This window comes from Lynx canadensis, chromosome B3 (assembly GCF_007474595.2).
Source record: "Lynx canadensis isolate LIC74 chromosome B3, mLynCan4.pri.v2, whole genome shotgun sequence".
NCBI classification, from domain to species: domain Eukaryota; kingdom Metazoa; phylum Chordata; class Mammalia; order Carnivora; family Felidae; genus Lynx; species Lynx canadensis.
In genome coordinates, this window is record NC_044308.2 from 102,780,238 (window position 1) to 102,806,881 (window position 26,644).

At 35.8% G+C, this 26,644-nt stretch overlaps 1 protein-coding gene across 6 annotated transcripts in view; it reads left to right on the forward strand.

Moving 5' to 3' along the window:
* The window catches only part of KTN1 (kinectin 1), a 114,220-nt gene that overhangs the window by 30,879 nt on the left and 56,697 nt on the right, over window positions 1-26,644 (forward strand). For all 6 annotated transcript variants that reach the window (XM_030319172.2, XM_030319174.2, XM_030319176.2 and 3 more), the window contains exons 2-10: window positions 4,199-4,751; window positions 8,158-8,295; window positions 10,035-10,205; window positions 11,516-11,646; window positions 17,017-17,133; window positions 19,726-19,866; window positions 23,135-23,241; window positions 24,051-24,183; window positions 25,538-25,625. In XM_030319172.2, coding sequence (XP_030175032.1) covers window positions 4,229-4,751; window positions 8,158-8,295; window positions 10,035-10,205; window positions 11,516-11,646; window positions 17,017-17,133; window positions 19,726-19,866; window positions 23,135-23,241; window positions 24,051-24,183; window positions 25,538-25,625 — 1,549 coding nt within the window. In that variant the 5' untranslated portion in view covers window positions 4,199-4,228. The remainder of the gene's footprint in view (window positions 1-4,198; window positions 4,752-8,157; window positions 8,296-10,034; window positions 10,206-11,515; window positions 11,647-17,016; window positions 17,134-19,725; window positions 19,867-23,134; window positions 23,242-24,050; window positions 24,184-25,537; window positions 25,626-26,644) is intronic.

A 26,644-nucleotide genomic window follows, 5' to 3' on the forward strand; every position in this document is an offset into this window, starting at 1 on the left:
CTCAAATGAGACAGAATTTTTATATATTGTTTTTCCATCCTGTTAACTTTTTTTTTTTAATTTTAAGTTCTTTATTTGTAGGGCAGGGATGAAAACTCATCTCTTATTCTAGAGCAGGATTTTAAATGTGGGATCCACCTTAGTGTGTATTCTTTAGTTTTGGGAAAGTGGATTGGTCTTTTATCAATTTCTTGAAGGATTTATGTCTAAATAAAAGATTAAAGCCACTGGTATGGAATGTGTTTATTATGATTCCATGGTTATCTCACTCCTACTTTACTTGTCCACCATTGGCCATTAATTATATTCAGACTGGAATCTGTTAAGGTGGAAGGTATGAGGTAAAAAGCTCATTAATATTACAAAGGGAATATGGAGAAATTATTAACGTTGGTGACTTATGCTGTCATCTCAAAACCTGAGCTGCTAATTGTCTACATGTTATATCAACTCAACAAACATGTTGAGTTGTATATTATGGACTGAGAAAATTTTAGCAACCTGATTCCTTTCACCTTGAGCTAAATTAACTTTGTCTCAACCCCTCCTACCCTTTCCTTTTATTTTTTTCATGGTCTTCCCCTGCCCCACGTAAAATAAAATCTCTTGCTACCTTTGTTTGTTCTTCTCTGTATTTTTCTGGATTTCATTCCCAGGCCCCCTTTGTCTCTTTTCTCTCCTTATATTACTCTTATACCCATGTGTATAATGTGAAACTATGGTTTATTATTGATATTTTAGTACTTATTCACTTTGCCATTTTTTGAATTAAGCAAAGAATTAAACATTTTATGAATATCTCTTAAAAATTACAAAGTGTAAAACTAAAATATTAAGGCAGATGAGACTGCAACCATGATTCTGGCACAACTCTTTTTTGTTTTTTTTAGAGTGAGAGATAGATAAGGAGTGTTCATGCACTTGGGAGGGGCAGAGGGAGAGGGAGAGAGAATCTCAAGCAGGCTCCACACTCAACGCAGAACCTGATGCAGGGCTCGATTTTGTGAACCATGAGATCATGACCTGAGCTGAAATCAAGAGTTGGACACTTAACCAACTCAGCCAGCCAGGAGCCCTGATACACCTCTTTGTTTAATCATCTTGATATTGCCTATTATATGTAAAAAATTTTGATCATACAAGCAAAATTACGATTTTTGACTATTTAGTTATACTGAATTGACAAGAAATCTTATTAAAGGCTTTTTTTGATTTTATAGTTTTAATAGCAATATTTTGTGTTGGTATTTGCTAATTGAACCCATTCTGATGTTGGATATTTTATGCCTCAGTTTTCATATTATATATAATGTTGCTGTGAACATCTTTATATGTGCTGCTTTTCCTTGCAAATTTCTTGGTTTAAAAATTCAGGATTATTGGTGGGGCGCCTGGGTGGCGCAGTCGGTTAAGCGTCCGACTTCAGCCAGGTCACGATCTCGCGGTCCGTGAGTTCGAGCCCCGCGTCAGGCTCTGGGCTGATGGCTCAGAGCCTGGAGCCTGTTTCCGATTCTGTGTCTCCCTCTCTCTCTGCCCCTCCCCTGTTCATGCTCTGTCTCTCTCTGTCCCAAAAATAAATAAACGTTGAAAAAAAAAATTCAGGATTATTGGATTAAAGAAATACAAGCATTTTCTCAACTTTAAATTTGTCTTGGTGTTCTGGTTAGACCTCTCTAGGTGCAGAAAGTAAGTTCAAGAGAAGGGGAATTGAATTGTGTGAAGGGAATCTTATGAAAATCCAGAAATGGGAATCATGATTCCTCCAGGCTTTTATGAGACCTGGAAAAGGGAACCAGAAAATCATCAGAACATTCGAAGAATCTGTGTTTTAGAGTTCTTGTGGTCTCATGGGCTCTTTCCCTTGAATGTCTGCTTCTTGCTTTAATCATAGATTTTGCTCTCCTGAGACCTAGGCTACACATGGCTGCAGTTTGCTGTTCAAGGTCTTTCTGACTTTGACTTGACCCCCCCCCACCCCCCCAGCATCTGTGGCTGCTGGTAAATGCCTTTGTGGCTTTTCTTCCCCAAAGCAAAAATCCAAGTTTTAACTCATTGTGTTCTTTTTCTCCCCCACCCTCCCCAGCTAACTTGGACAGGCTGTGTGTAGCCTGTGGATGGTAATGTTTAAACAAACAAAAAACCAAAGATAAAACGTGGTCTCTGCTCCTTGAAAGCATTTCTGGTTGACAAGTAACACTTAGACACAGTAAAATATGTCTGATTAGTTAAAAACCTGGAGAGTTCATGACTTATCAGGGAAGAACAATTCTGTATAAAGTTTCTTTTAGTATTTTGTTAGCACGTGATTCCTGTTCCCCTTCAACCTTTTAAAACCTTGTCTAAGTAAGTCTAGGGTTGTAACACCATTAAAAAAATTGCCTATGGAAATGTGAAATGGTAACAAATGCTGTTTTAATCATAAAGATCAAGAGTGTGCCTAATAAAACAACAATTTTCAGGTTCCACTTCTCACTATTTTCAGACTTAAGTCATTGTTGGTATAACTTGAAAAAAGTATACTCCACATTTTAAAATGAGATATAAGGAAGTTGAAAGACAAAGTTAAACTAAATGTGCTTAAGTTTGTCATAAACATAAGATTTCTAGGTCTGTTTATCTTGACAGTTAACAGACTACTGTGAATAGCTTTATTTTGTCTTGGAAAACTCATGAGTCCTATTAAAATGGTTCTGGTGAAGTCTTAAATTCATTGAACTCAGATTTATTCAACTTTAAAGCTGCTGTTTTCTAAGGTCTAAAATAATTCTTAGAATATTTCTGTTTAGGTAGAATTTTGTTTCTTTAATCATTACCGTTTTTGAGACTTCAGATGGATAATTTTAAGAACTTAAGATTCTCAGATTCATTTACACATTAAAAGTGCAAAAGTAGAATTTACATAGCTTTACCTTAAGCATGTCCATGGGTTTAATTTCATCTGCATTACATACCTTGCCTTTTTTCCACAACAAATGTGATAGGAGTTATAAGGATACAAGCCATATTTATGTGGCTTATACATATTTATAGGAATATTGATATCTAGAGCCTAAACATCAGAACCATTCTTACTTTGAAGTATAATTTTAGCTGTAACTACCCTTCAGATGAGGGATTATAGTGTCTATGTTCAAGGCAGATCTGAGTAATCAGACCATACCTTTATTTTCTATAGCTGTTGGGTTAATCTAAAAGTAGGACTGATACTCTGTTGGTGAGGCAAGGCCTCTCTTATCTTTTAGCATTTAGAAAAGATTATTATGGCCAGCTTTGTTTTTTGCAGTATAATTTAGTTTGTAGTAAGGGGTACCCTGAAAAAAAAATCAGGAAATGCATCTAATTTGTAATTTATTTCAATACTGAATGACAGAACCTAACATTTTGATTTGGCTGTAGTATGTTTCTATATCTGTGATGTATCTCACTTATATCATGAGGCTGTTAGTTGTTGGAATAAAGGTACTAGCAGTTGGTGAATGGGCTTAAATTTCTAAATGATGAGATGAACCATCTCTCTCTCCCTCTCTCTCTCTCTCTTTTTTTTGCAATTAAAAGTATGGTACCTTTTGGTTTTTTTTTGAGAGTGAGTGTGCAAGCAGGGGATGGGCAGAGAGAGAAGGAGAGAAAATTCCAGCAGGCTCTGCTCTGATAGCGCAGAGCCCAGTGCAGGGCTCGAACTCATGAACCCTGAGATCATAACCTGAGCCAAAATCAAGAATTGGATGCTTAACTGACTGAGCCACTCAGGGACCCCAAAGTATGGTACTTTTAATGAATATCCAGTGTTTTGGTAACAGTTGATGGCTTCTGTTTCCACATATAGTAGTATTGGTCAACAGTGCAATAAGAGGAAAAAAGCTAAGTACTAATAAAATGTCAAAAGTTGATGTTTGGGGAAAAAAGTAATGGATGTCTAGAGTTTTTTTTTTTTTCCTCCCGTGAAGATCTTTTCATTTGGTTTAAAAGTAGAGGATATATTACTCTCTAATTATTACCACACATTTTTATTTCATAGTATATTTGAATTGTAGATGGCAAAATAAGTATGTGATTTAAACAATTGTAACCTGCTTAGATTTGTACATCAGGTTAGATCTGAAATACTACTTGAAAGAGCAGAGGTTTTGTGTTTAATTTGTATTATGCTGACTAAAGTTTTTGTTTTTTCTCTCCCCCCCCCCCCACGCCCCCCATTTAGGTTTTATAGGATCACATTAACAAAAGCACCATGGAATTTTATGAATCAACATATTTTATTGTCCTTATTCCTTCAGTAGTTATTACAGTAATTTTCCTCTTCTTCTGGCTTTTCATGAAAGAAACATTATATGATGAAGTTCTTGCAAAACAGAAAAGAGAACAAAAGCTTATTCCTACCAAAACCGATAAAAAGAAGGCAGAAAAGAAAAAGAATAAAAAGAAAGAAATCCAGAATGGGAACCTCCCTGAATCTGATTCTGAGAGTGTACCCCGGGACTTTAAATTATCTGATGCCTTGGCTGTAGAAGATGAGCAAGTTGTACCTGTTCCACTGAATGTAGTTGAAACTTCAAGTAGTGTCAGAGAAAGAAAGAAGAAGGAAAAGAAACACAAGCCTGTACTAGAAGAACAGGTCACCAAAGAAAGTGATGTGTCAAAGATTCCAGGCAAAAAAGTAGAACCTGTCCCAGTTACTAAACAGCCCACCCCCCCTTCTGAAGCAGCTGCCTCAAAGAAGAAACCAGGGCAGAAGAAGTCTAAAAATGGAAGCGGTATTATAATCTATTCAACTTTATTGTATATTGTATTTGTTTTAATGACTTTAGAGCTTGAAATTTAGATACTTTGTTAGGTGTGTATACAAAATGTTAAAAATATGGAGTCTGAAACCAAGAACATTGTCATTTTCACTGTGTGTTTGCTTTCATTAACATTAAATGCTGATAAAATTATTGATCATAAAACAGCATTTAAAACTAAACTTTATATTAGAAATATGGAAAAGAAACTTAATGGAAATATATAAAATTCAACTGTTTTACTGGAACTAGTAAGGACCTATAAATATCAGCAGTTAAAAACTTACATTTTCTAATTAGTGTGTTAGGAATTAAAGATGAAAAGATAGATACCGTTTTTGTCTTTAATTTTGCAAATGTTTTTCATACAGCTATTTTATACTAGGCATTATACTAGGTAATAGGGCTGCTGAGATAAAACTAGTGTGTTTTCAAACTGTAGACATGAACATAAATAATTATTGTAAAATGTTTAATATAATGATCTTGATATGTCTAAACCAGTGTAGGAGTTCTAAGTGGATCACTTAGAGGATGTAATGCCTAAAATTAACCTTAGAGGTTATGTAAGTACTAGCTGGTTTTTGGGTGGCTGGGAAGGGTGGGATAGGATATTCTAGGTAGAGGGGTTAACAGATGTAATGGAAAGCCCATGAGAAATGGTGTCATGATGTGTGAAACTACAGTTTTTATGAAAGGACTTGTGTTTACCATTAAGTTGTTTGTGTGTCTTGTGGAGTGTTGAATTCATTATATTGGATTTTAAATATTTGTTTGCCAGCTATGATCAAGGCATGATGCTAGAGAAATCAGAGTAAGCACTTCTATTTTAGTGGGGGAGAAGGACATGTAAGCCAGTAATGAAATGTGACTTACGTAAGAGATGTTTGAAGTATACAAGAAATGCAGATGCCTAAACAACTACTACTTATGGGGATCAGAGGTAAAGAGCTTTACAGAGGAGATGGTGCCTGAGGTCTTCCAGGCACTGAATCACTTCACCAAGCAGCTTGGTGGGTCTCATTCCATACTGTCAGAATGTCACTTAGAAAGATAGAGATAGGAGTACAGTGTATTTTTGAACCATGAGATAGGAGGTTGGGAGTGGTAGGACACAAAGATGAAAAGACATGTAGGGGCTAGATCATGATGGGTTTTGTACACAGTGTTAAGGAGCTGGGGTGTTATAGTTTAGCCATTGTTGAAAATTTTTCAAGCTGGTCAGTTTACATGGTCTGGTCATATTTATATTTTAGAAAGATGTCTTTGGCAGAACTTGGGGAGGGCAAGTTTTATGGAGTAGTATTTAATATAGATAATCTAGTTATGAGATTATTGTTTTCCAAAGTTAAATTGGAGAACTGAACTGTGTTAGTGACAGAAGAAATAGAAAGTAGATTAAAGGGGCACCTGGCTGGCTCTCAGTTGGTAGAACATCCTACTCTTGATCTCAAGGTCATGGGTTCAAGCCCCACATTGGACTGGGAGCCTACTTAAAAAAAAGTAGATTAAAGAGGTCTATAAAGTAAAAACAACATGACTAATCTTATTGAATGAGGTATGGCAGATAAAGGAGAAGGCAGAATCAAGACTGATTATCCAAGTTTTAAGTTTCTCAGGGTTGGCATACTAAAATCTTGGAGCCAAATCTGGCCTGCTTTCTATTTTTTATGGTCCATGAGCCAAGAATAGTTTTTATGTTTTCAGTGATTCGAAAAAAATCCAAAGAAGAATAATATTTTGTTAAATGTGGAAATTACATGAAATGCAAACCTCTTTGTCTAGAAATGAAGTTTTTTTGAATGCAGCCATACTCATCCATTAACGTATGTGTATGGCTGGCTTTCATACTGCAACAGCAGGTGAGTAGTTTTAATTCTCTTTAATTTATTCATTTATTTTGAGAGAGAGAGTGGGGGGGGAGGGACAGTCAGAGAGGGAGTGAGAGAATCTCAAGCTCCATGCTCAGCGCAGAGCCCAATGAGGGGCTCGATCCCATGAACTGTGAGATCATGACCTGAGCCAAAATCAAGAGTTGGATACTTAACTGACTGAGCCACCCAGGCGCCTCAGATAGTTTTGATAGAGTCTGTATGGATATGCAAATATATTTAATGTTTGGACCTTTACAGAAAAAGTTTGCCAACCCCTGATTGGTAGGTGGTTGGTAGCACTAAGATAGGGAATATTGAGAGTGGATGTATATGGAGAGGAGAATGCTTTCAGGTTGTGTTTCAGGTTCCTATGGGGGGGCCACTTACATAAAGAGCAATTTAGGATGCAATAGGATATGTAAGTGCAGATGCATAAGGCTAGAATATAGACTTGGAAGCTGTAAGCGTGAAAATAGTTGTTGAAGTCACGGGTATAGATAAGCACATCCAAGGGAATTGTTTAAAGGTACTACCCTGAAGAATACCAGCATATGAGGTATTCTGTAGGAACAGTTTACAAAAGAATTTGCAAAGGAATATTTCAAGTGTAAGAAAAGAATTGTAGGAGCTGATAGAGAATTTTTGGGAGGTGATAGAGAGTTTTAAATTTTATTGTGGCAAAATATACAATAACATTTACCATTTTACCATTTTTAAGTGTATAGTTCTGTGGCATTAAGTACGTTTACATTCTTATGCAACCATCATCACTAGTCATCTCAGGAATTTTTCATCTTCCCCAACAGAAACTCTGTACCCATTAAACAGTAATTTCCCATTCCCCTCCCCCCCCCCCCAAGCCCCTGGTAACAACCATTCTACTTTGTTTCTGTGAATTTGACTAGTCTGGGTACTTTATATAAGTGAAATCATACAATATTTGTCCTTTCATGATCTTCTTATTTCACTTAGCCTAATGAAGACAGAATTTTAAGGAGGTAGAGATCAGTAGTATGAAATGCTAAATAGAAGTCAAAGAAGAAATAAAGGATATTGGTAGAGTATGGCATTTGGGACACCAGATTGCTCTGTAAAATCCTTTCATGGATAATGGAAGAGATAAAAATCAGGTTGCAATTGACAAATGATTGGTAAAAGAAGTACAGATCATTCTTTTGTTAATATAAGAAGAAATGGGTGTGGGAGGCTGGGAATTACAGTGGTGGGAAGGATTTTCTTTTTTAAGATGGTAGGGATTTGAGCATGCCCATAGGCTGAGTAGGATTAAGAGTGGCTGAGAAATGGGATATAAAAGAAGCAACAAGTATTTTTAGAAGTCTTGATGAAATTAAAGACAGGTGTAACAGAGTAAGAAAGCTGGAATAATACTATTAGAGAGTTTAAAATTTTGAAGGTAAAGCATTCTGGGAATTATTTACCAGTAATTGAATCTTCTGGTGTGTTTGTTGTTTGCTATGATGACTTTTCATTTATTTTCAATAAAGATGATCAGGATAAAAAGGTGGAAACTCTTATGGCACCTTCAAAAAAGCAAGAGTCATTACCCCTCCATCAAGAGACTAAACAAGAAAGTGGATCAGGAAAGAAGAAAGTTTCTTCAAGGAAGCAAAAGACAGAAAACGGTGAAATATGTAGATAATGTGTTTTATAAATACTAATTCTAGAGAAGTACACTTAGGACAAGGATCTTAGAACTCACATGCTCTTCAGTTCTCTGCTTAATGTGTACTATAACAATGCTAATGCTAAAAGAAGTCCAGGGATCCTTGAGTCTTGTGGTTTCATAGTGTTTTGACAGATGGCCAGGGTATATGTTTGTGATGAAGAAGTTTATCTGAAATTTAAAAAGGACAAAGCATTTATTAAATGGTCTCAACGGAGTTTTGAAAATAATGTAAATAACATATAAACTATAGAAGAAAAGTATTCCTGAAACATTTGTACTTTTTTTTTTAATACGAAATTTATTGTCATATTGGTTTACATACAACACCCAGTGCTCATCCCAACAAGGAAACATTTGTACTTTGAAATATCACTTAAAGATTATGCTTGAGGATATTGTTTAGATATATCATTACCCTATATTCCCAATTATTTCCTAAACATTGTTTGTATGTATATGTGGGAAGCATCCCATTAAGAGTGATGGAGCAGTTTGTATATGTTCAGAATTGTCCAGGGAAAACCTCTGTGAAACGTGTATAGATTAAATGGTGATATTCAAATAATATTGGACAGTGGTATCAACTAGTGCTGGAAAATATTAAAATTGGAAAGAGAAAAGATGAAATTCTATTGCACGAAAATTATGATGTATCAAGCAGCTAGGTACAGAAAAATATTACCCACAAATATTTCATAAGATTAAATATTTATTATAAATTAAAATAAATTTTTTTAATGTTTATTTTTGAGAGAGAGACAGTGTGAACCAGGGAGAGGGAGGGAGAGAGAGAGAATGAATCCAAAACAGGCTCCAGGCTCTGAGCTGTCAGCAAAGAGCCTGATGCGGAGCTCGAACTCAGGAACTGTGAGATCATGACCTGAGCTGAAGTCGGATGCTTAACCCACTGAGCCACCCAGGTGCCCTTTATTATAAAAAAAAAAAACAAAAAACGAACAAAACACACTCTTCATGCCCAAAAGCTTTTTTAAAAAGGTAGGAAGATAGATTTCCATATGTGTGCGCAAGTTTTTATCTTTAGCCAGCAGACATCAGACTTTAATGTTCAAACTCTTAAAGTTCTTCCTGTTAAAAGTAGGAACAAAGTGTAAGGAGGCTTCCTTCCTCCACTTTTAATGTTGTTCTGCAAATTTTAGCCAGTTCAGTAAGATGTGCCATGGAAATTACAGGCATAACTTTTAGAAATGAGACAGTATCTGCAAGGAACAATGACTGATTTTTGTACCTAGAAAGTGGAAGGAACTCCGTTAAAAACTATCATTTGCAGTAAGAATTCGGCAAAGTACAAACATAAATAAAGATTAGTAGTTTTCCTTGGGCACTAATTAAATGTGAATGGATTTTTTAGTTAAAACAGGAAGACAATGAGAACTAACTAAAATACAAAGGATATAGAAGAAGTTTTCAGATAGTGTTAGAAAGGAGATATGCTACACACTTTCAGATAACTTAAATGATTTACTGTAGAATAATATTGAATTGCTACTGCTTAATTAGAAGTGTGTTTTTACTTTATGTTAAATGATAAAATAGGAATTTAAAGCCAAATTGACTTGGTGTTAGATGTTTGAAAATAACTGCATTTCTCATTGAACTTAAATGTGTGTACATGTTATTTAATTACTCTGCTGTAAAACCCTGAGTAATTCTAATTTTGTTGAACTTAAATTGCAGTCTTGGTAGATGAACCCCTTATTCATGCAACTGCTTATATTCCTTTGATGGATAATGCCGATTCAAATCCTGTGCTGGATAAGAGAGATGCTATTGATCTAATTAAACCTGACCAAGTAGAAGGAATCCAGAAAACGGGGGCTAAAAAATTGAAGACTGAAACTGATAAAGGTAATATGCAGCATGTAGCAATTTGTATTGAAGAAACACGTTTTTGAGTTCTGATGGAGTTGAGTAAATTTTCTCATAGAAACAATGAATGGTAAAAGAATTATAGAATCTTTGTAATAAAAGGTTTATTGGTAATTTTCTAGTCCAACCTGCTAAGTTTTATGGGGCCAGACCCTTGAATTTGTCTTGCCCAAGATTTTACAGCTATTTTGCTGTCTGATGACTTTTTTCTCTTATGCTGTGGTCTCCTGTGAGGTTTCTGTGCTAATTCACAACCACCGTTCATTATTATTTTACTTTTTTAATAGACTTTTTTTTTTTTTTTTTTTAAAGAATAGTAGTAGCTTCACAGCAAAATTGAGTGGAAAGTACAGAGAATTCCCATACCTTGCTCTCACGCACACACATAACTGACTTTTTAAACTTACGATGTTGCTGAACTATTAAAGCCTTGGGCTTCTCTGGGTCTAATGGTTGGCAGTTGGTTTTTTTTTTTTTTTAATTTTTTTTTTCAACGTTTTTATTTATTTTTGGGACAGAGAGAGACAGAGCATGAACGGGGGAGGGGCAGAGAGAGAGGGAGTCACAGAATCGGAAACAGGCTGCAGGCTCCGAGCCATCAGCCCAGAGCCTGACGCAGGGCTCGAACTCACGGACCCCGAGATCGTGACCCGGACCGCGAGATCGTGACCTGGCTGAAGTCGGAGGCTTAACCGACTGCGCCACCCAGGCGCCCCTTGGCAGTTGATTTTTAAGGAAAGGAAGTTTGTGCTTTATGTAAGAGCCCCCGAGGAAATTGAGTGAGTCAGGGGATGCTTGATGCGTGGATTTTTTTAAATGTCAGGATTGTTTGTATATATTTGGTATTTGTAAAATCATATTTCCTTTTTTAAAAATTCTGTTTCCTTTTTATAATTATCTTCATGCTTATTTTATCATGTGTAAGGTTTGATTTGTATATCATGATTATTAAAGTTAAATGAGAATATTTGTGAACATACTTGGTACAGATACTAGCATACTAGACATTGGAATGATTTTTTTTTTAAGTGAGGGCATACTGGCACTTTAGTATTCTGTAGTTTGATTAAATTTTAGTTAATATAATTGTTTCATAGTATATTAAAGATGATAAATACTTTTTCTCTCTTGACTGGAGCATTTTTTAGTTGTCTGACCTGAACTATAAATCTGTTTTCTCTTGGTATTGACTTTCTGGGTCAAGAATTCTTGATGCTTACCTTTGCTGAAGTTATTACTTGTGTCTCTTAAATGCCAATTCTTTTCTTTTTTTTTTTTTTTTTTTTAAGAAAATGCTGAAGTGAAATTTAAAGATTTTCTTCTGTCCTTGAAGACTATGATGTTTTCTGAAGATGAGGCCCTTTGTGTTGTAGACCTGCTAAAGGAGAAGTCTGGTGTGATACAGGATGCTTTGAAGAAGGTAAGCATGTTTTTTATTATGGGCATGTTTGAGAACAGTGATTAGAAGTTCACCAAATAAGACTTTTGCTAGAGTAATAAATTCATATTCCCATCATTCATACTCCAAAGCACATAGTCACATTTAAAAGTTCTGGAATGGCTTCAGAAGTTATTTTGTATATCTATACTAATCAGTACACTTATTTAGTCAGGTGTCTGACAAAAGTGAAGTGCTTATAAGTAAGATGATTTATAGGGCTTTAAAGTCATTTGACACTTAACTCTGTACCTTGCTTTGCTCTGCTCTGAAGGGAAGGTAAGGCGATTTCTGGATAGAATATATGGAATGTTTTTGTGACTGAAGATAGCACACTTCAGAGAACTTAGGAATCTTTGCTGTTTTGTGTGTGTGTATGAAGTATCATCCTTCTAAAATAAGTGATTTGGATGGTAGAATCGCTGCTATGACGGACTAAAATTTGTAAACAAAAAACAAAACAAAAAAAACAATCCATGGAGTTAATACTTAATTTCTCATGGGTCAGGCTCACTACATTATCATGTATACTATGTCATACTGGAAAGGTGACAAGTTTTCAAATGTTATTTGTGTGAGGTAAGATGACATATGGTATCTGATATTCAGTATTAGATGTGGACTTCGCTATTCTTCTCAGCACGCGTGTGCGCGCGCACACACACACACACACACACACACACACACCCCTCATTTAAAACAATGAGTGGCTTTCATTTTTTTTTTCTTAAAGAGCACTCGAGTCCAGGCTATCCCCCTCACCTGATTACCTTTAGTAGTCTCCTATTTGTTGTTTCTGTATCATTTCCCTATATAAAGCTAATCTGAATTCCCAGTCTAAATTGTTCTCTCTGCTATTCTTTCTCATAACCATCTGGGCTTTTTTTGTCATAGCATTTATCGTAGCATATTAAGTCTGCTATACCTCCAAGTATCTATTGACAGTGAGTTTTACAAGTCTGGCATTTTACAGTGTAGTATGCTTGTTGGACGGTCTCCATGTGGTGCCAACAATGGCTCAGTGTAAGCAAGGTGTTCCAGGGTAATCAGGGTGAGTGTTGTAACTGTGTGACTTTGGATACAATATCTGATTATTCTGTTGGAAGTCTTGAAATACTTGACTGAAGAATTTGTCCTTTGATTTATTTTAAATTTTTTTTTTTTTTCAACGTTTATTTATTTTTGGGACAGAGAGAGACAGAGCATGAACGGGGGAGGGGCAGAGAGAGAGGGAGACACAGAATCGGAAGCAGGCTCCAGGCTCTGGGCCATCATCAGCCCAGAGCCCGACGCGGGGCTCGAACCCACGGACCGCGAGATCGTGACCTGGCTGAAGTCGGACGCTTAACCGACTGCGCCACCCAGGCGCCCCCCTTTGATTTATTTTAATCGGCTAAGTATATCTATCTTAAAGGGTTTCTTAGTTATTTGTGGGGATAAGGGAAAAGCTTTCAGCTGAAGTTTTTGTGTTACTACCCGGTGTCTGAAATTACTGCTTTTTAAAATTGGAAATAATTGCTTTTAGTGTTCTCTTCTAAGGATGTTGGTAGTGACTTAAGGGGGCAAGAGTAGTTATTTTATTGTCTGAGATAGCTTTGAATTCTAGAGACTGGGGTGTAAATCAGCCTCCCCTTGGTAGTTGTTTTAGGCAGGCCAAGGAAGAAGTTGGGGACTGTTAAAGGTAGTGTTTTGAAATAGACTATTTTGCAGCTTCACTTTTTTTCCCCATCTTTGGAACTTTTTGTTCCAAAATCTAATTATTCTGTGTTTCTTGTAGAGTGGTTCTGTTCTTATCTCCAGGGACGCAGTGTCTTTTTAGGTCCCCAGTATTTGCAAAAGTAAATTTAGTTTCTCCCTCTTCCTGTCATAGGAACTGTCTTGGTCAGACCTTTTAATAGATACCAAGTTTCCAGGTATAAGTAAATCCCCACCCCTAATACTGCTCCAGAGGAAGGGGGAAGATAAATGCAGGATCACCAGCATAGGATGGAAATGGAGGAGTTAGGACCTGCTGGCCAGTTAGATGAGGTAGCTAAAGAAGAGTCTAGAATGAATGCTTGTTTTTGCTCTTGAGTAACTTGGTAAATTGTGGTGACAATGCTATTTATGAACACTTTGCAGAGGAGGAGAGAGTAGAGGATTGTGAAAAATTTTGTGTAGTTGTTTTAGGCATCCTTTGAATCATTGAAGTAGATATATTCATTTCACAGTTGAATATGTATTTCTCTGGAGTTGAAAAAAAGATCATAATGGGTGTGATTTAGGAAAATACTCCACTATCAGCAATACACATGGTGGATGTGTGCTAGACTAGAGAGAATGTGGGGAGTGCTAAGAAAATTCAAGAGTGAACCCTGAGAAACACCAACATTTAAAGGGCAAGGAAAGCCACCACAAAGGATACTGAAGAGGAGTAGGAGGAGAAGCAACACCAGGGAGACAGTGGAATCACAGACACTTAGGGATGGTAGAGAGTTCACCAGTGAGGGGAAAAGTCAACAGTGACATGCTTTAGAGAGATGAAGGATGATAAGGACTGAAAAATTGGATTTGATATCATCAGTGAAAGTTTGATTGAAGTACTAGACTGTAGATAATCAAATGAATAGGAAAGGGGACAGTGTCCACCCTGAATACCTTAGATGGGAAGGGGAAAACAGTAAAAGCTAGAGGGGTTGCAGAGTTGAAGAGATGTCATGTGTTTTATGTGTGCCTGTGCGTGTGTGTGCGCATGTGCCTTACGTTTAAGCTGCAGGATACTTGTGTTTTATATTAGAGTTAATATCCTGAGTTCTAGAGTCAGGTTTCCTGGATTCATATCTGAGTTCTGCCACATTGAGATTTGTTTGGCCTTAAGTTACATAACCCCAGTGTCTCACTTTCCTCTTCTCCCAAGTGGGAATGATAATCAGGTTTTGAATATTAAATGAAATAATACATAGTAGGTGCTTAGAGTTCTTAGCATACAGTAATTGCTCAAAAATGTTAACGGTTAATGTATTAGTAAGAAAATATTTGATTTAATTATTTTAGTCATTCTTGGTGTTGACCTTTAAATGTATTTGCCTCAGTTATGTGATTTTTCAACTTTAAATTGTTAACTCTTCTGACTCTATGCTATATAATAGGAGGTTTGCCTACTTAAAATTTTTTCCTACCCCTTCTCCTTTTTCCCATTCAACTTTTGTTAGGGATAGCATTTGTTTGTCAGATACTTACAACATTTAATGTTTACTTTGTGACTATAATTTTCATGTTTTAGTCGCAATTCTGCTGGTTAATGGTGGGTTCAAAGCTTGATAACAGTTCTTTTGCCATGTTGTCTGTATTTGTCTCTTGGTTGGCTGAATTTATTTTTCCTGGAATTTCTTCAGGAAAGGCTCATAGAAACTATATTTCCCAGGTTGTGGCAAGTTAAAATGCTTTTTTGTTGTCATTATAGATGAATGATAATTTGATGGGGTATGATATTTCTGGGTTTCACTTTCTTTCCTTGAGAATTTTCCTACTTGCTTTACCATTCTTTACTCAGCTGGATAGAGGTCTAAGAACACACTGAATTTTGTATTCTTTTCATGTATTTTTGTCAGATTACTCTCACAATAAAAACATCTTTTGGGCAACCCACCCAGATGTTTATTTTTTGAACTTTTCCAGTGTCTACCCTACCATACAAATATCAAGGGATTCATTTTCTTTTAAGTTCAGCAGGAAATTTAATATGGTTTTGGCCTTGACTCCTGTGTCCTCTATATTTCTTAGGATAAAGCATATCTTTTCAGCCATGAGATTTATCCCTTAAAATAATTGAAATAATGAGTATCTAGCAAGCATATACTAAATCTTTGCCTATTGTCTTTGTGTTTCATATTTTAATCCTAAGAGAAAAGCTTTTGGTTTATTTCTACTTCTTTTTTTTTATTTTTTTATTTCTCTCCATCCTAGACTCTGTCTCTTAATATATTTCAGCGGCCTTTTTTTGTTTTCTACTTCTAATTGGATTGTATTTCTGAGATAGTGTTACTTTTACTTCCAGTTTGGGTTTTGCTGGCTCATACTTCCATCTCATTCTGTGGTCTTTTCTTTGAGCTTTTCTTGTGAACTTTATTCTTTACTCTTGATTTCCAGAAATGACTACTATAAGATTTTTAAAACTCACAGTGATTTTTTTATCACAATTTTTGTCTGCTTTTTGACAATCTTTTTTGGTGATTTTTCTTCACTTGTCATTTGTTTTTTGTGTTTTCTTTTTTCATGTATCTTGCATAGACTTTTTTTTTTTTGTCTTTAAAAAAATTTTTTTTAAGTAATTACTTTGAGAGAGACAGAGACAGGACGAGCAGGGGAGGGGTGGGGGGGGAGGGAGGGAGGGAGGGACTCCCAAGCAGGCTCCTTGCTGCCAGTGCAGAGCCAGACATGGGGCTCGAACTCCTTGAAACTATGAGATTGTGACCTGAGCCAACCAAGAGTCGGATGCTCAACTGACTGAGCCACCCAGGTGCCCCTACTCTGTTTTCTTTTTGATCAGTACTCCTCTTTTAGTGAGGGTGTTCCTCTTGGATAAACTCTGTGCCTGGAGATTGACAATGAAGGACCAATGCTAAGTGCTGTTCTTTTCAGGCTGTGTGTGAAAATAAGTTCTTTTAGCCTTTCTGTCTTACCAGATAAAAGACTTCACTACAGAGTATCACTATGAAGAATTTCTCCCTACTCTGCCTCACTAGCTGCTTTCTTTGAGTAAAGTTTGTATGATTTCTTCTTCATTCTCACTTCCTTTGCTTCTTGAGATCTCCTTCCAAGAAGATTCCTACCTTCTGTCTTTGTTCCTGATGTCAAATGGAAGATAATTGGTTTTTCCATATGCTGGTTGGTTGCAGAGAACTAGGCACCAGGGCACTTCTGTAGTCTTGAGTATATTTTGACAGGGTTGTGGAGCACCTGTGTTTGATCTCCATACTTTTGGCAGTCTTTTCTGATGTTATGCTTTGACATTACAGATGATTGTTTCATTTTGGTTGTTTGTATTTTGGTTTCATATTCCTCTTTTGATCTTTTAGGAGGAGAAGGGAGAGATTGCAATCTTGACTCTGGGTTTAAAACTAGAGTCCTATAATTCTTTGTAAAAAATTTATTTCTTGGTTGATATGTATCCTATTGTATGCCTCAGAATATAGAATGATGAAGTGAATCATGAATCATGAATGATATTTCACTGACCAGGATTTGGCAGTCATTCTACTTTATATGTAATTGTGAACTCTGCATTGGCCCAAGAACATTTGATATTAGATGCTTCATTTTCATTAGCTCATGTTAACTATTACTAATTCTGTATTGATTTCTCTACTGTAGTCAAGTAAAGGAGAATTGACCGCACTTGTACATCAGCTTCAAGAAAAAGATAAGTTACTTGCTGCTGTGAAGGAAGATGCTGTTGCTATGAAGGATAGGTGTAAGCAGTTAACTCAGGTGAGGACATTTTTATATTTAAGGGATATATGTTCTGAATCAGAAGCAGTGAAGGACTTCAGAAACCATGTATAATTACAGATTTAATTATTTGTGTAGTAAATTTATACCCAGTTAAAGTCAATTTCTTATACAGTTGTGGTGGTGGTGTCTCACTTCGTCATGTTGTTAAAGCCTGCGGTTGAATTATGAATTTAAAGTAACAGTGCTTCTAGATACATTAATTTAAAATAACAGAAACATTTGCACACTGGGGGCATGTTTCATTTGGATCTGACTTAGAATTAGTCTCTAAGGAAGCACAGAACTAACTAGGTGTGATCTTGTTTAAATCCAGTAGAATAAGTGTAAAACTTATACAGATAATTTATTTATAAAGGTTTTTGTGATAAATATTGGTAACTTTTAATCAATGAAATTCTTTAAACCCCAGAATTTTACTCCAGGAGGGGGGGAAATCTTTAAAAAATTGTGTTAAATAATAGAGATTTCCAGTTATAAATCAGTTCTGGGGATGTAATGTACAGCAGTATAACTATAGTTTGTAATAATATGTTGTATATTTGAAAGTTGCTAGAAAGTATATCTTAAAAGTTATCATGAGAAAAAAAATTATAACTATAGTGGTGATGGTGTTAACTAGACTTAATGTGGTGATCATTTTGCAATGCGTACAAATCCCAAACCATGTTGTATACCTGAAACTTTCATAAAGTTCTATGTCAATTATATCTCAAAAAGAAATTATATAGACTGAGAACATAATTGAAATTCTATATAAAATGTGGTTTTATTCTTCCTGAGGTGCTTGTTTCTCCTTTTAGGAATTCAGTACAGTACATGAGGTTTGTATTACTCACAAAACTGCTTGATGACATTAGGATGGCCTCATTTGAATATAAAGCCTTTTAGGTGAATTTGAACTAAAAAAAGTTAATGGAAACACTTGGTCAGATTAAGATTAATCAAAGATTAATCAAAGTTACTAAAATAAGCATGTTTCTTTAAGATTAGAAACCTTAGTATAGTTTTATGTGACTATGGTTTTTGGACTATAATTTAAAAATTAAAAAGCTATCCACTTTGTGGTAATTCATTAAGCTATACACTTAAGATATATATGCTTTCTTCCTAAGCATATAATATACATCAGTATAACACCTTGCAGATGTATGTGAACTCTTAAGGGCAGCCATTAAGACATAAAAGTTTTAAATTTTGTCAGTTTCTTAGAGGAGGGTGTATAAATTGATCATTCTTGCAAATAATTTAAAGTTGGTTGGCTCTTGGGGTGCTTGGGTGGCTCAGTCAGTTGAGTGTCTGGCCTTGGTTCAGGTCATGATCTCTCAGTTTGTGAGTTTGAGCCCCACATCGGTCTTGGCTGCTGTCAGTGCAGAGCCTGCTTCGGATCCTCTTTCCCCGCCGCCCACTCCCCCCCCCCCCCATCACCCACGTGAACTCGCTGTCTAAAATAAATAAAACAAAGAGTTGGTTGGCTCTCTTTTACTTTGATGATTAATATTCTAGGAGTTCATGATAGTTGCAACATAAAATGAAATCACCCTTTTGATTTGACTTGGGAAGACAATGAAACTTTGAGTTTTGATTTTTTACTTTCCCTTATTCCAAGCTTCCATTTTGTTGTAAGCATGTCTTCCTTATCTTTTCTCTTAGGAAAGAGACTTCTTTTTTTCCTCTGCTAGATTTTTTTTTTTTTAAGCCTCTTTCTAAACCCTAAAAGAGAGCTAGTACCTGTGAATAATAATTAACTCTTTTGCTTTAAAATATCTCCTCCAATAAATAAATAAATAAACAAACAAACAAACAAACAAACAGGTAGAAAGAAAGAATGAATGAGCTATTCTTTCTTCTAATCAAGTTAGAATGTAGAATTTATTCTAGGTTGAGCTCTTTAGCTCTTAGACCAGAAAGTGTATCTGGAATAAGAGTAAACAGAACAGCAAAGTGTTTGTGAAGGAATTGGTGTAAAGGTAGATGCAGGTAAATGCAGAAGACAATTTCTTTTTTTTTCTTTCTTTTTTTAATGTTTATTTTTGAGAGAGAGACAGAGTGTGAGTGGGGGAGGGACAGAGAGAGAGGGAGACACAGAATCTGAAGCAGGCTCCAGACTTTGAGCTTGTCAGCACAGAACCTGATGCAGGGCTTGAACCCACGTACGGTGAGATCGTGACTTGAGCTGAAGTTGGATGCTCAATGTCCCTGACAAATTCTATTTTAAACCTTTAATCTTAGGGGTACCTCATCTTGATTTCAGCTCAGGTCATGTTCCCAGGGTCATGGTATAGAGTGCCACATGAGGCTCTGCACACGGCAATGAGCCTGCTTGAGATTCCCTCTTTTGCTCTCTCCCCTTCCCCCTCTCCTCTGGCCCTTTTCCCTGTTCGCGCATGCTCTATCTCTTAAAAAAACCAAAAAACACAAAAAAACTGATCTTAAGCATGTAGTTACTTCAAAATTCATCATTGTTTTATTGACATTATTTTGCTGATGCTAAAAATGTCTTTATTATAAATTATGGTACTTATTTTTTTAATAAAATGTTTTCATAATTTTTTTTCTGGTTTATTCTAGGAAATGATGTCAGAGAAAGAAAGAAGCAATGTAGTTATAGCAAGGATGAAAGATCGGATTGGAACGTTAGAAAAGGAACATAACGTATTTCAAAACAAAATGCATGTCAGTTATCAAGAGACTCAGCAGATGCAGATGAAGGTATATTTTTACTTTTTGAAAACAAAATGAAATTTTGCATTCATTTAACTAGGAAACTTTAAATGCCTAATATGTGCAAGGCAGCGTGCTGGGCTATGGTACTATAGCTAAACTGGTTCCCTACGTGTAAGTAAACACCTTTTCTAGGTGCAGATGAGGAAGAAGCTGGAAGGTGACATGTAAATATACTCCATTACAATATTGTAGTCCCCCCTCCTTATTCCTTTTCACTTTCTGTGGTTTCAGTTACCTGTGGTCAACTGAAATCTGGAAGCAGATGATCCTCCTTCTGACATAGTGTCAGAAGGTCAGTAGTAGCCTAATACTATGTCATAATGCCTATGTCATTTATCTCCCTTCTCATCATGTAGGTATTTTATCATTTCACATCATCACAAGAAGGGTGAATTCAGTATAATAGGATATTTTGAGAGGGAGAGGAACACCTTCATGTAACTTTTATTATAGTATATTATTAAAGTTCTGTTTTTAGTCGTTAATCTCATAACTGTGCCTGATTTATAAATTAGTGATATGTGTGTGTTAGGAAAAACATAGGATACCTAGGGTTTAGTATTCTGCAGTTTCAGGCATCTGTTGGGGGTCTTGAAGGTATTCCCTGTGGATGGGGGGATTACTGTAGAGGTAACCAGTGGGCGCTTTGGAACCATTGGGATGAAAGGTGGGGAGGAGAAAGGTTATAGAGCAGACTTGTTAGAAATGATATGTAAACTCTATTGAATGTTTTGAAACAATCAGGCATTATCAGAGAGTGAAGAAATCAGCACTGGGTTATTACTTGGTGTGATTCTGTAGTTCTGTCCTTAGAGGTGATGGGTCCATGGGTCTGTGTTGGGGTCCAGGATGGAACTTTTTAATGCGTGCTACTCAGGTGTTTCTGATAGAAATTGCCCAGTGATAACAGTTTTTGAGAAATGCAGTAGCAGTTGTGTTTGGAAATCAGTACTAGAATGAGGAGAAGATCTAGAGATATAAATAGAGGCCCTATCTTAAAGGGACTTGTATACTGAAAGACTGGGGAGCCGCTAAAGGAGTTTAAGTAACTCAACAGTGTGATTTTATTAGCAGGTTTTTTTTAAGTTTGTTTATTTTGAAAGGGAGGAAAGTGCATAAGCAGGGGGAGGGGCAGGGAGAGAGAGAGAGAATCCCAAACAGGCTCTGCACTGTCAGCACAGAGCCCGACTTGAACCTGTAACTCACAGATCATGACCTGAGCTGAAATCAAGAGTTGGATGCTTAACTAACTGAGCCGCCCAGGAGCCTCAAGTATTTTTAACTATTACTCTGGTAGAAGTGTGGAGAGTGGAATAAGGAATAATTGGAGGGCTTTTGCAGGAATCCAAGTCAGAGAACAAGGGCCTGAAATCAGATGTTGACAGTGAGAGGTTGAGTTTGAGTGATACAGAAGAGTTAGTAGATGGGGCTTGGTGATGGAATAGAGCAAGAGAAAAATTATAATGAAGGATGACTCCTAAGGTTTTTGCCTAAGTGACTTAATCTCTTGTTACTTTCACCTGTCTTCTTTCAACATTACGCAAGGTTCAGTTCTTACTGTCTTTTCCATATATTGATCATTTTCATGATTCCAGTTAGCCTGGACCCATGGTTGGTTGATTGGTTTTCTTTCTCTCTCTCTCTTTTTAAGATTGAAATACCACTTTTACTATTGATAAAGAGGCTATTGAAGAACATGGTTTGGGTCTGCTTGTCTGGTGATCTAATAATATTTCCCCTAATTGAACTCTCTGAACCAATGATTTTTTTAATTATTTCCATTACTAGTTGATGCTTCAAATTTGGAAGCTCTTGTCATCACCTTAAATTTAACATATGTCTAGAATCAAACTCTTGCTTTTGACCAAGTTGTTTTTATTTTCTAATATTTGAGGCATCATCATCCTTATGCTTGAATCCTTTGACTTCTCTCTCTTGTCCAGTTCATAGTTTGTTCTGAAATCTTAAAGATAATTTATTTCTAGGTACTCTTGCATTCAGTTCTTAGCTATTACCTTAGTTTATTGTTTCATACTAGTATCATTATAGCCCCTTGTTAATAGGTCTCTCATTTCCATTTTAACATGTAATATCAGGTTTTTGTTTGTAAGATACTATTCTAATCACATTGCTAGTCTGCTGAAAATTTTAAAATTAATCTTTACTGTTATCTAAGTCCCAGTGTTTTCCATGGAAATAAACTAATAGCAAAAAAGTAGTGAATGAATCTGTGGTCCGGTTCTTACCCTGTCCACTGCTCTCTGCTTTCATTTGGCCCAATCCTCTCTCTTTCCAAACCCCAGCCATTTGAGATCTTCTTTCCCATTAATAAATAGTTCTTATTGAAGAACTGATTTTCCTACTCTCAAGGGATCTTTTCTGTTTCTTAATTCCTACTTCCTAGTCATTGGAAATTAGTCAAGTACTTATAGCACCATCTTTTATTGAGGATGGAAGGTGATTTCTCATTTTTCTTTCCTTCTCTCTCTCTTTTTTTTTTTTTTTTTTTTTACTTAATTGCATTTAGAAGCCAAGATATAGGTTCCATATGAAAAGTTCTCTGAAAAATAGAAACATATACTTTAATTTCTCTTAACTGAATAGGTTTACTTAAAATTATTAAGATTATTTCACATTCTAAAATAAGGCATATCCCTATGGGAATATAAGACTCAGTGTTCTTTATCTTTTGGTACTGTAGTTGCGAAATAAGAGGCCATAATATTTTAGTAGATTTTTGTGTGATAAATTTGCCATCTATTTGGTTATAGCTTAATCTGTAACTTAATATAAATATGTTGAACATATTTTCAGTTTTTATTTTGATTACTTTTGATTACTAAGTAAATACTAAATAAACTTTTGATTACTAAAATCTTTCATTACAAATACTGCTAACCTAAAATTGATATAGGTTTAAGATAGAGTTAATTCTATATGAGTCTGTTGGGTAGGAACAAAATTCAGTGTCTTATTTCTCAAACATCTCTACATGTATTTATTTTACATTTCCAGTATAAGAGCAGCAAGCATCTACTTGCATTCTTGGATGTTGTGGCAGCTTGTATTGACTTTGCATTCATCACTATCAAAATATAATTCTTCCCTTAAACTTCTTTATATTTATTTGAGAAGGATGGTTCAGACTTCATTCTATTGATGCTTTTTACATTCTCATCATAATAAAGTTTCTTTTAAAAGTTAGCTTTGGCAATTATTGTTTCTAAATCTTATGTTTGTAAAATAATTTTAGTTCCAGCAGGTTCGTGAGCAGATGGAGGCGGAGATAGCTCACTTGAAGCAGGAAAATGGCATATTGAGAGATGCTGTCAGCAACACTACAAACCAACTAGAGAGCAAGTATGTTTCCAAATGCTTTGTTTTTAATTGAATGGCAGAATATTTTCATTAAATGGCAGATATTTTCTTGAGGCATCAAAATGTGTTTGATAGTAATTGGTTAGATTTCTGTATTTTACATGTTTTTAAAATGAATGAATTTTCACAGTTTTTTTGCTATGTAAAGAACTTCTTCAGCTAAACTATGTGATAAATACAATGCTGGCGCAATGGAACATTGTCTACAAATTTGAGACTGCATTTATAAGTTTTAAAACATCTATCCCCTTTAACAGTAGTTCTCAAACTTTATTATTCTGAAGAGCATCTGACATGTTTGTCAAAAAAGCATATTCTTGAGTCCTACCTCTAAAAGATTATGATTCACTGGCTCTGAGGTAGAGCCCAGGAGTCTGCATATTAAGGCACATTCCTTGTGATAGTGATGAAATTGGCTCTGGGCCATACTTTGAAAACCTGTACCTTGGAGAAGACTAGTAGCATGCTTACAAGAATAAGCACTCCGACTGATTTTAATAGATTTTCAGAACACCAGTTTGAAGGTGACAGTGTTGACTTATGTTCATGAGTGTGTGGTCATCCATTTCTCTTGATTATTTTATGGTGATTTTGGAATCTGTATAATTGTTACCAGAGTGATTCAGAGATGATACTGAACCAAACTTCATTATTAGTAGTTGCTTACAACTTTTCTGTTTCAGTTGGCTATAAGTGGAATTACTAACTCAGAAAGACTAATAGAAAATATGTTTTGTTCTTTTTATGTATTTGTAATAATAGAAGGTTCCTAATCCAGTTACTGTTTTCAGGCAGTCTGCTGAACTAAATAAACTACGCCAGGATTACGCTAGGTTGGTGAATGAGCTAACTGAGAAAACAGGAAAGCTCCAGCAGGAGGAAGTCCAAAAGAAGAATGCTGAACAAGCAGTTACTCAGTTGAAGGTGACATATTCCCACCTTTATTTATCACTTCATAAATAATGTAGATGTTAAACTTAGGGACCTAAATATAAATATGTATGTAGGTTTGAGAAATGTAGGTTGAGTCTTAAAAGTCTAAGCACTCTGCCTGTATAGAAGCTTGTGCATTAATGAAAGAATTGAATATAGGCTTGAGTTTCAGGTTGTAGACTGTCTGAAGATAAGAAAAATGAAATTTGCTGATTGACAGATACAAGCCGAATTTCTTCTTGTATATAGAAGTTAGGTTCATAAGGGTGAGGCAAAAACCATGTAGTTAAAATTACCTTCAATATCACTTATCCATAACTTGGACTTTTCAATAAGTTCAGTAGAAACTATTTTTCTTCTAGCATTGGAATGGATGATTTTCCTTTGCTTTAGCACAAGACCAGGAAATGCTCCAGTAGCTTTCACTTGAGCCATACTACATAGTAATCCATAGTAATTCAGTTGAGTCAGTTTCTTTAGATACCAGAATGGTACTTAGTATCATGAGAGGGTCATGCTGAGATGTGATACATGGGGTTGCTCAGGCTACAGAGGAATAGATTTGTTCCTTTTGTATCTTATAGTGTATGTACATTGAATAGAATGATGAGAAGTGTCCTTTCTTCCTTTGGGGGGAGGATTTGTTGAACATATAGTTCAATTTGTGTAAAGTCACATGTATTAGATTCTTAGGTCTTGGGTAGAATTCTTCCTGATAGCAGTTCCAGAGTAGGAGGGGTTAAGAGGGCTTTGACAATAAATGAAGGTGGAAAATAGTGCAGTTTTTATTTTTTTGAAGTTTTCAAAAAAACAGAAGTCCCTGTGGGGGATTGATAAAATTGTCCTTTCTTTTATTTAAAATTTGTCTTGCTGGTGTGTTTGCCGCTGGAACTTAGGAATATGAAGTTGTGTATGGATATGGATAAGCATATAGATGATGCTGAAGGTTATAGTCATCATTGAACTCTTGTGCTGTACCTCAAAATAGGAATTTTACCTATTATACCTATTATACCTATGAGATTTACCAGTAAAGATACCATCCTGTCTTTTGATAGCCAGTTAGCTGAAGAAGTAAAAATGGATAGCTAAATGGATCAGATCTATACATAGTAGTAGTTATAGTTATCTATCCGCATTCAGTTTCTGTAAATGCTGCATATTGGAGGATAGAATGGCTGTGGCTGATAATATTTTTGCAGAAGTCTGGGCATATCTGCTTGTTTTAGTAATGTAGGAGATGATTTGTTGGAATAGGTGGTTTTATGACAGGACTAAAGATAGAGGATGCTTTGTTTTTTTTAATTTGAAGGTTTGTGATTGTGCTGACTTACCCTTTTTTCAGGTTCAACTACAAGAAGCTGAGAGAAGGTGGGAAGAAGTCCAGAGTTATATCAGGAAGAGAACGGCAGAGCATGAGGCAACACAACAAGGTAAGGTGAAAAGGTATTCATGTAAATTTAGTATATAGTCCTGCTTAATATCTTCTTCCCTCTGTATCTGAAGAAAGAATAATCTGACCTTTTTGTTTAGGCCAATAAAATTAGCTTTTATACTTTGAGTACCTTTATTTCTTTAAGAGTTCTTAGAGTTTTAAAATAAACTCTACTAGCTTTATCTGGAAACATTGAGTTGCAGATAAAATTATAGTTTCTAAGGTAATAGTAACCTAGCTGTGTGTTTCCTATCTGAATTTATTCCCTTTGGTTCCTTGATTACTTCTTTATTTTTCCTTTGTAAGGGAGGACTCACTTCCTGTATGGTGGGGGGAAAAAAGCATTACCATTCCAAATAATTGACTTAAAACAGTCTACTTAAATGTTAACTCTCATTACTTATTTATTTTTTTTTAAGTTTATTTATTCTGAGGAGAGAGAGAAAGAGAAAGCAGGGGAGGGGGCAGAGAGAGAGGAAGGGAATCCCAAGCAGGCTCTGTGATGGCTGCACAGAGCCCGACGCCGGGCCCCGTCTCACAAGACGGGAGATCATGACCTGAGCCAAAATCAAGAGTCAGACGCCTAACTGACTGCGCCACCTATGTGCCCCTCATTACTTATTCTTAATTTGATGAATCCATCTGGGAGGTAATGGAGCTTGTATTATATGTATTATTTGTCTCTATTACTCCTTTTCTCCCACAAAAGAGGCAGTGAGCTAGTTAAATACAGTTCTAAGCAATAGGGTAGGTCATACGGACTTTTGGCTTTTTAGACCTTTGGTTTCCTCTGATTCCATACACCTGGCACCCCTCCACCTCCCTATTTCCCTTTGGCTCAAAATAAATGTACCCAAGCTATTTAGAGGCCTTTTTCTTTATATATAAAATTTATGTTTATGTTAAGATACATTAGCTTACTTTTATTTATTTTTATTTTTTTAATATAATTTATTGTCAAATTGGTTTCCTTACAACACCCAGTGCTCATTCCAACAAGTGCCCTCCTCAGTGCCC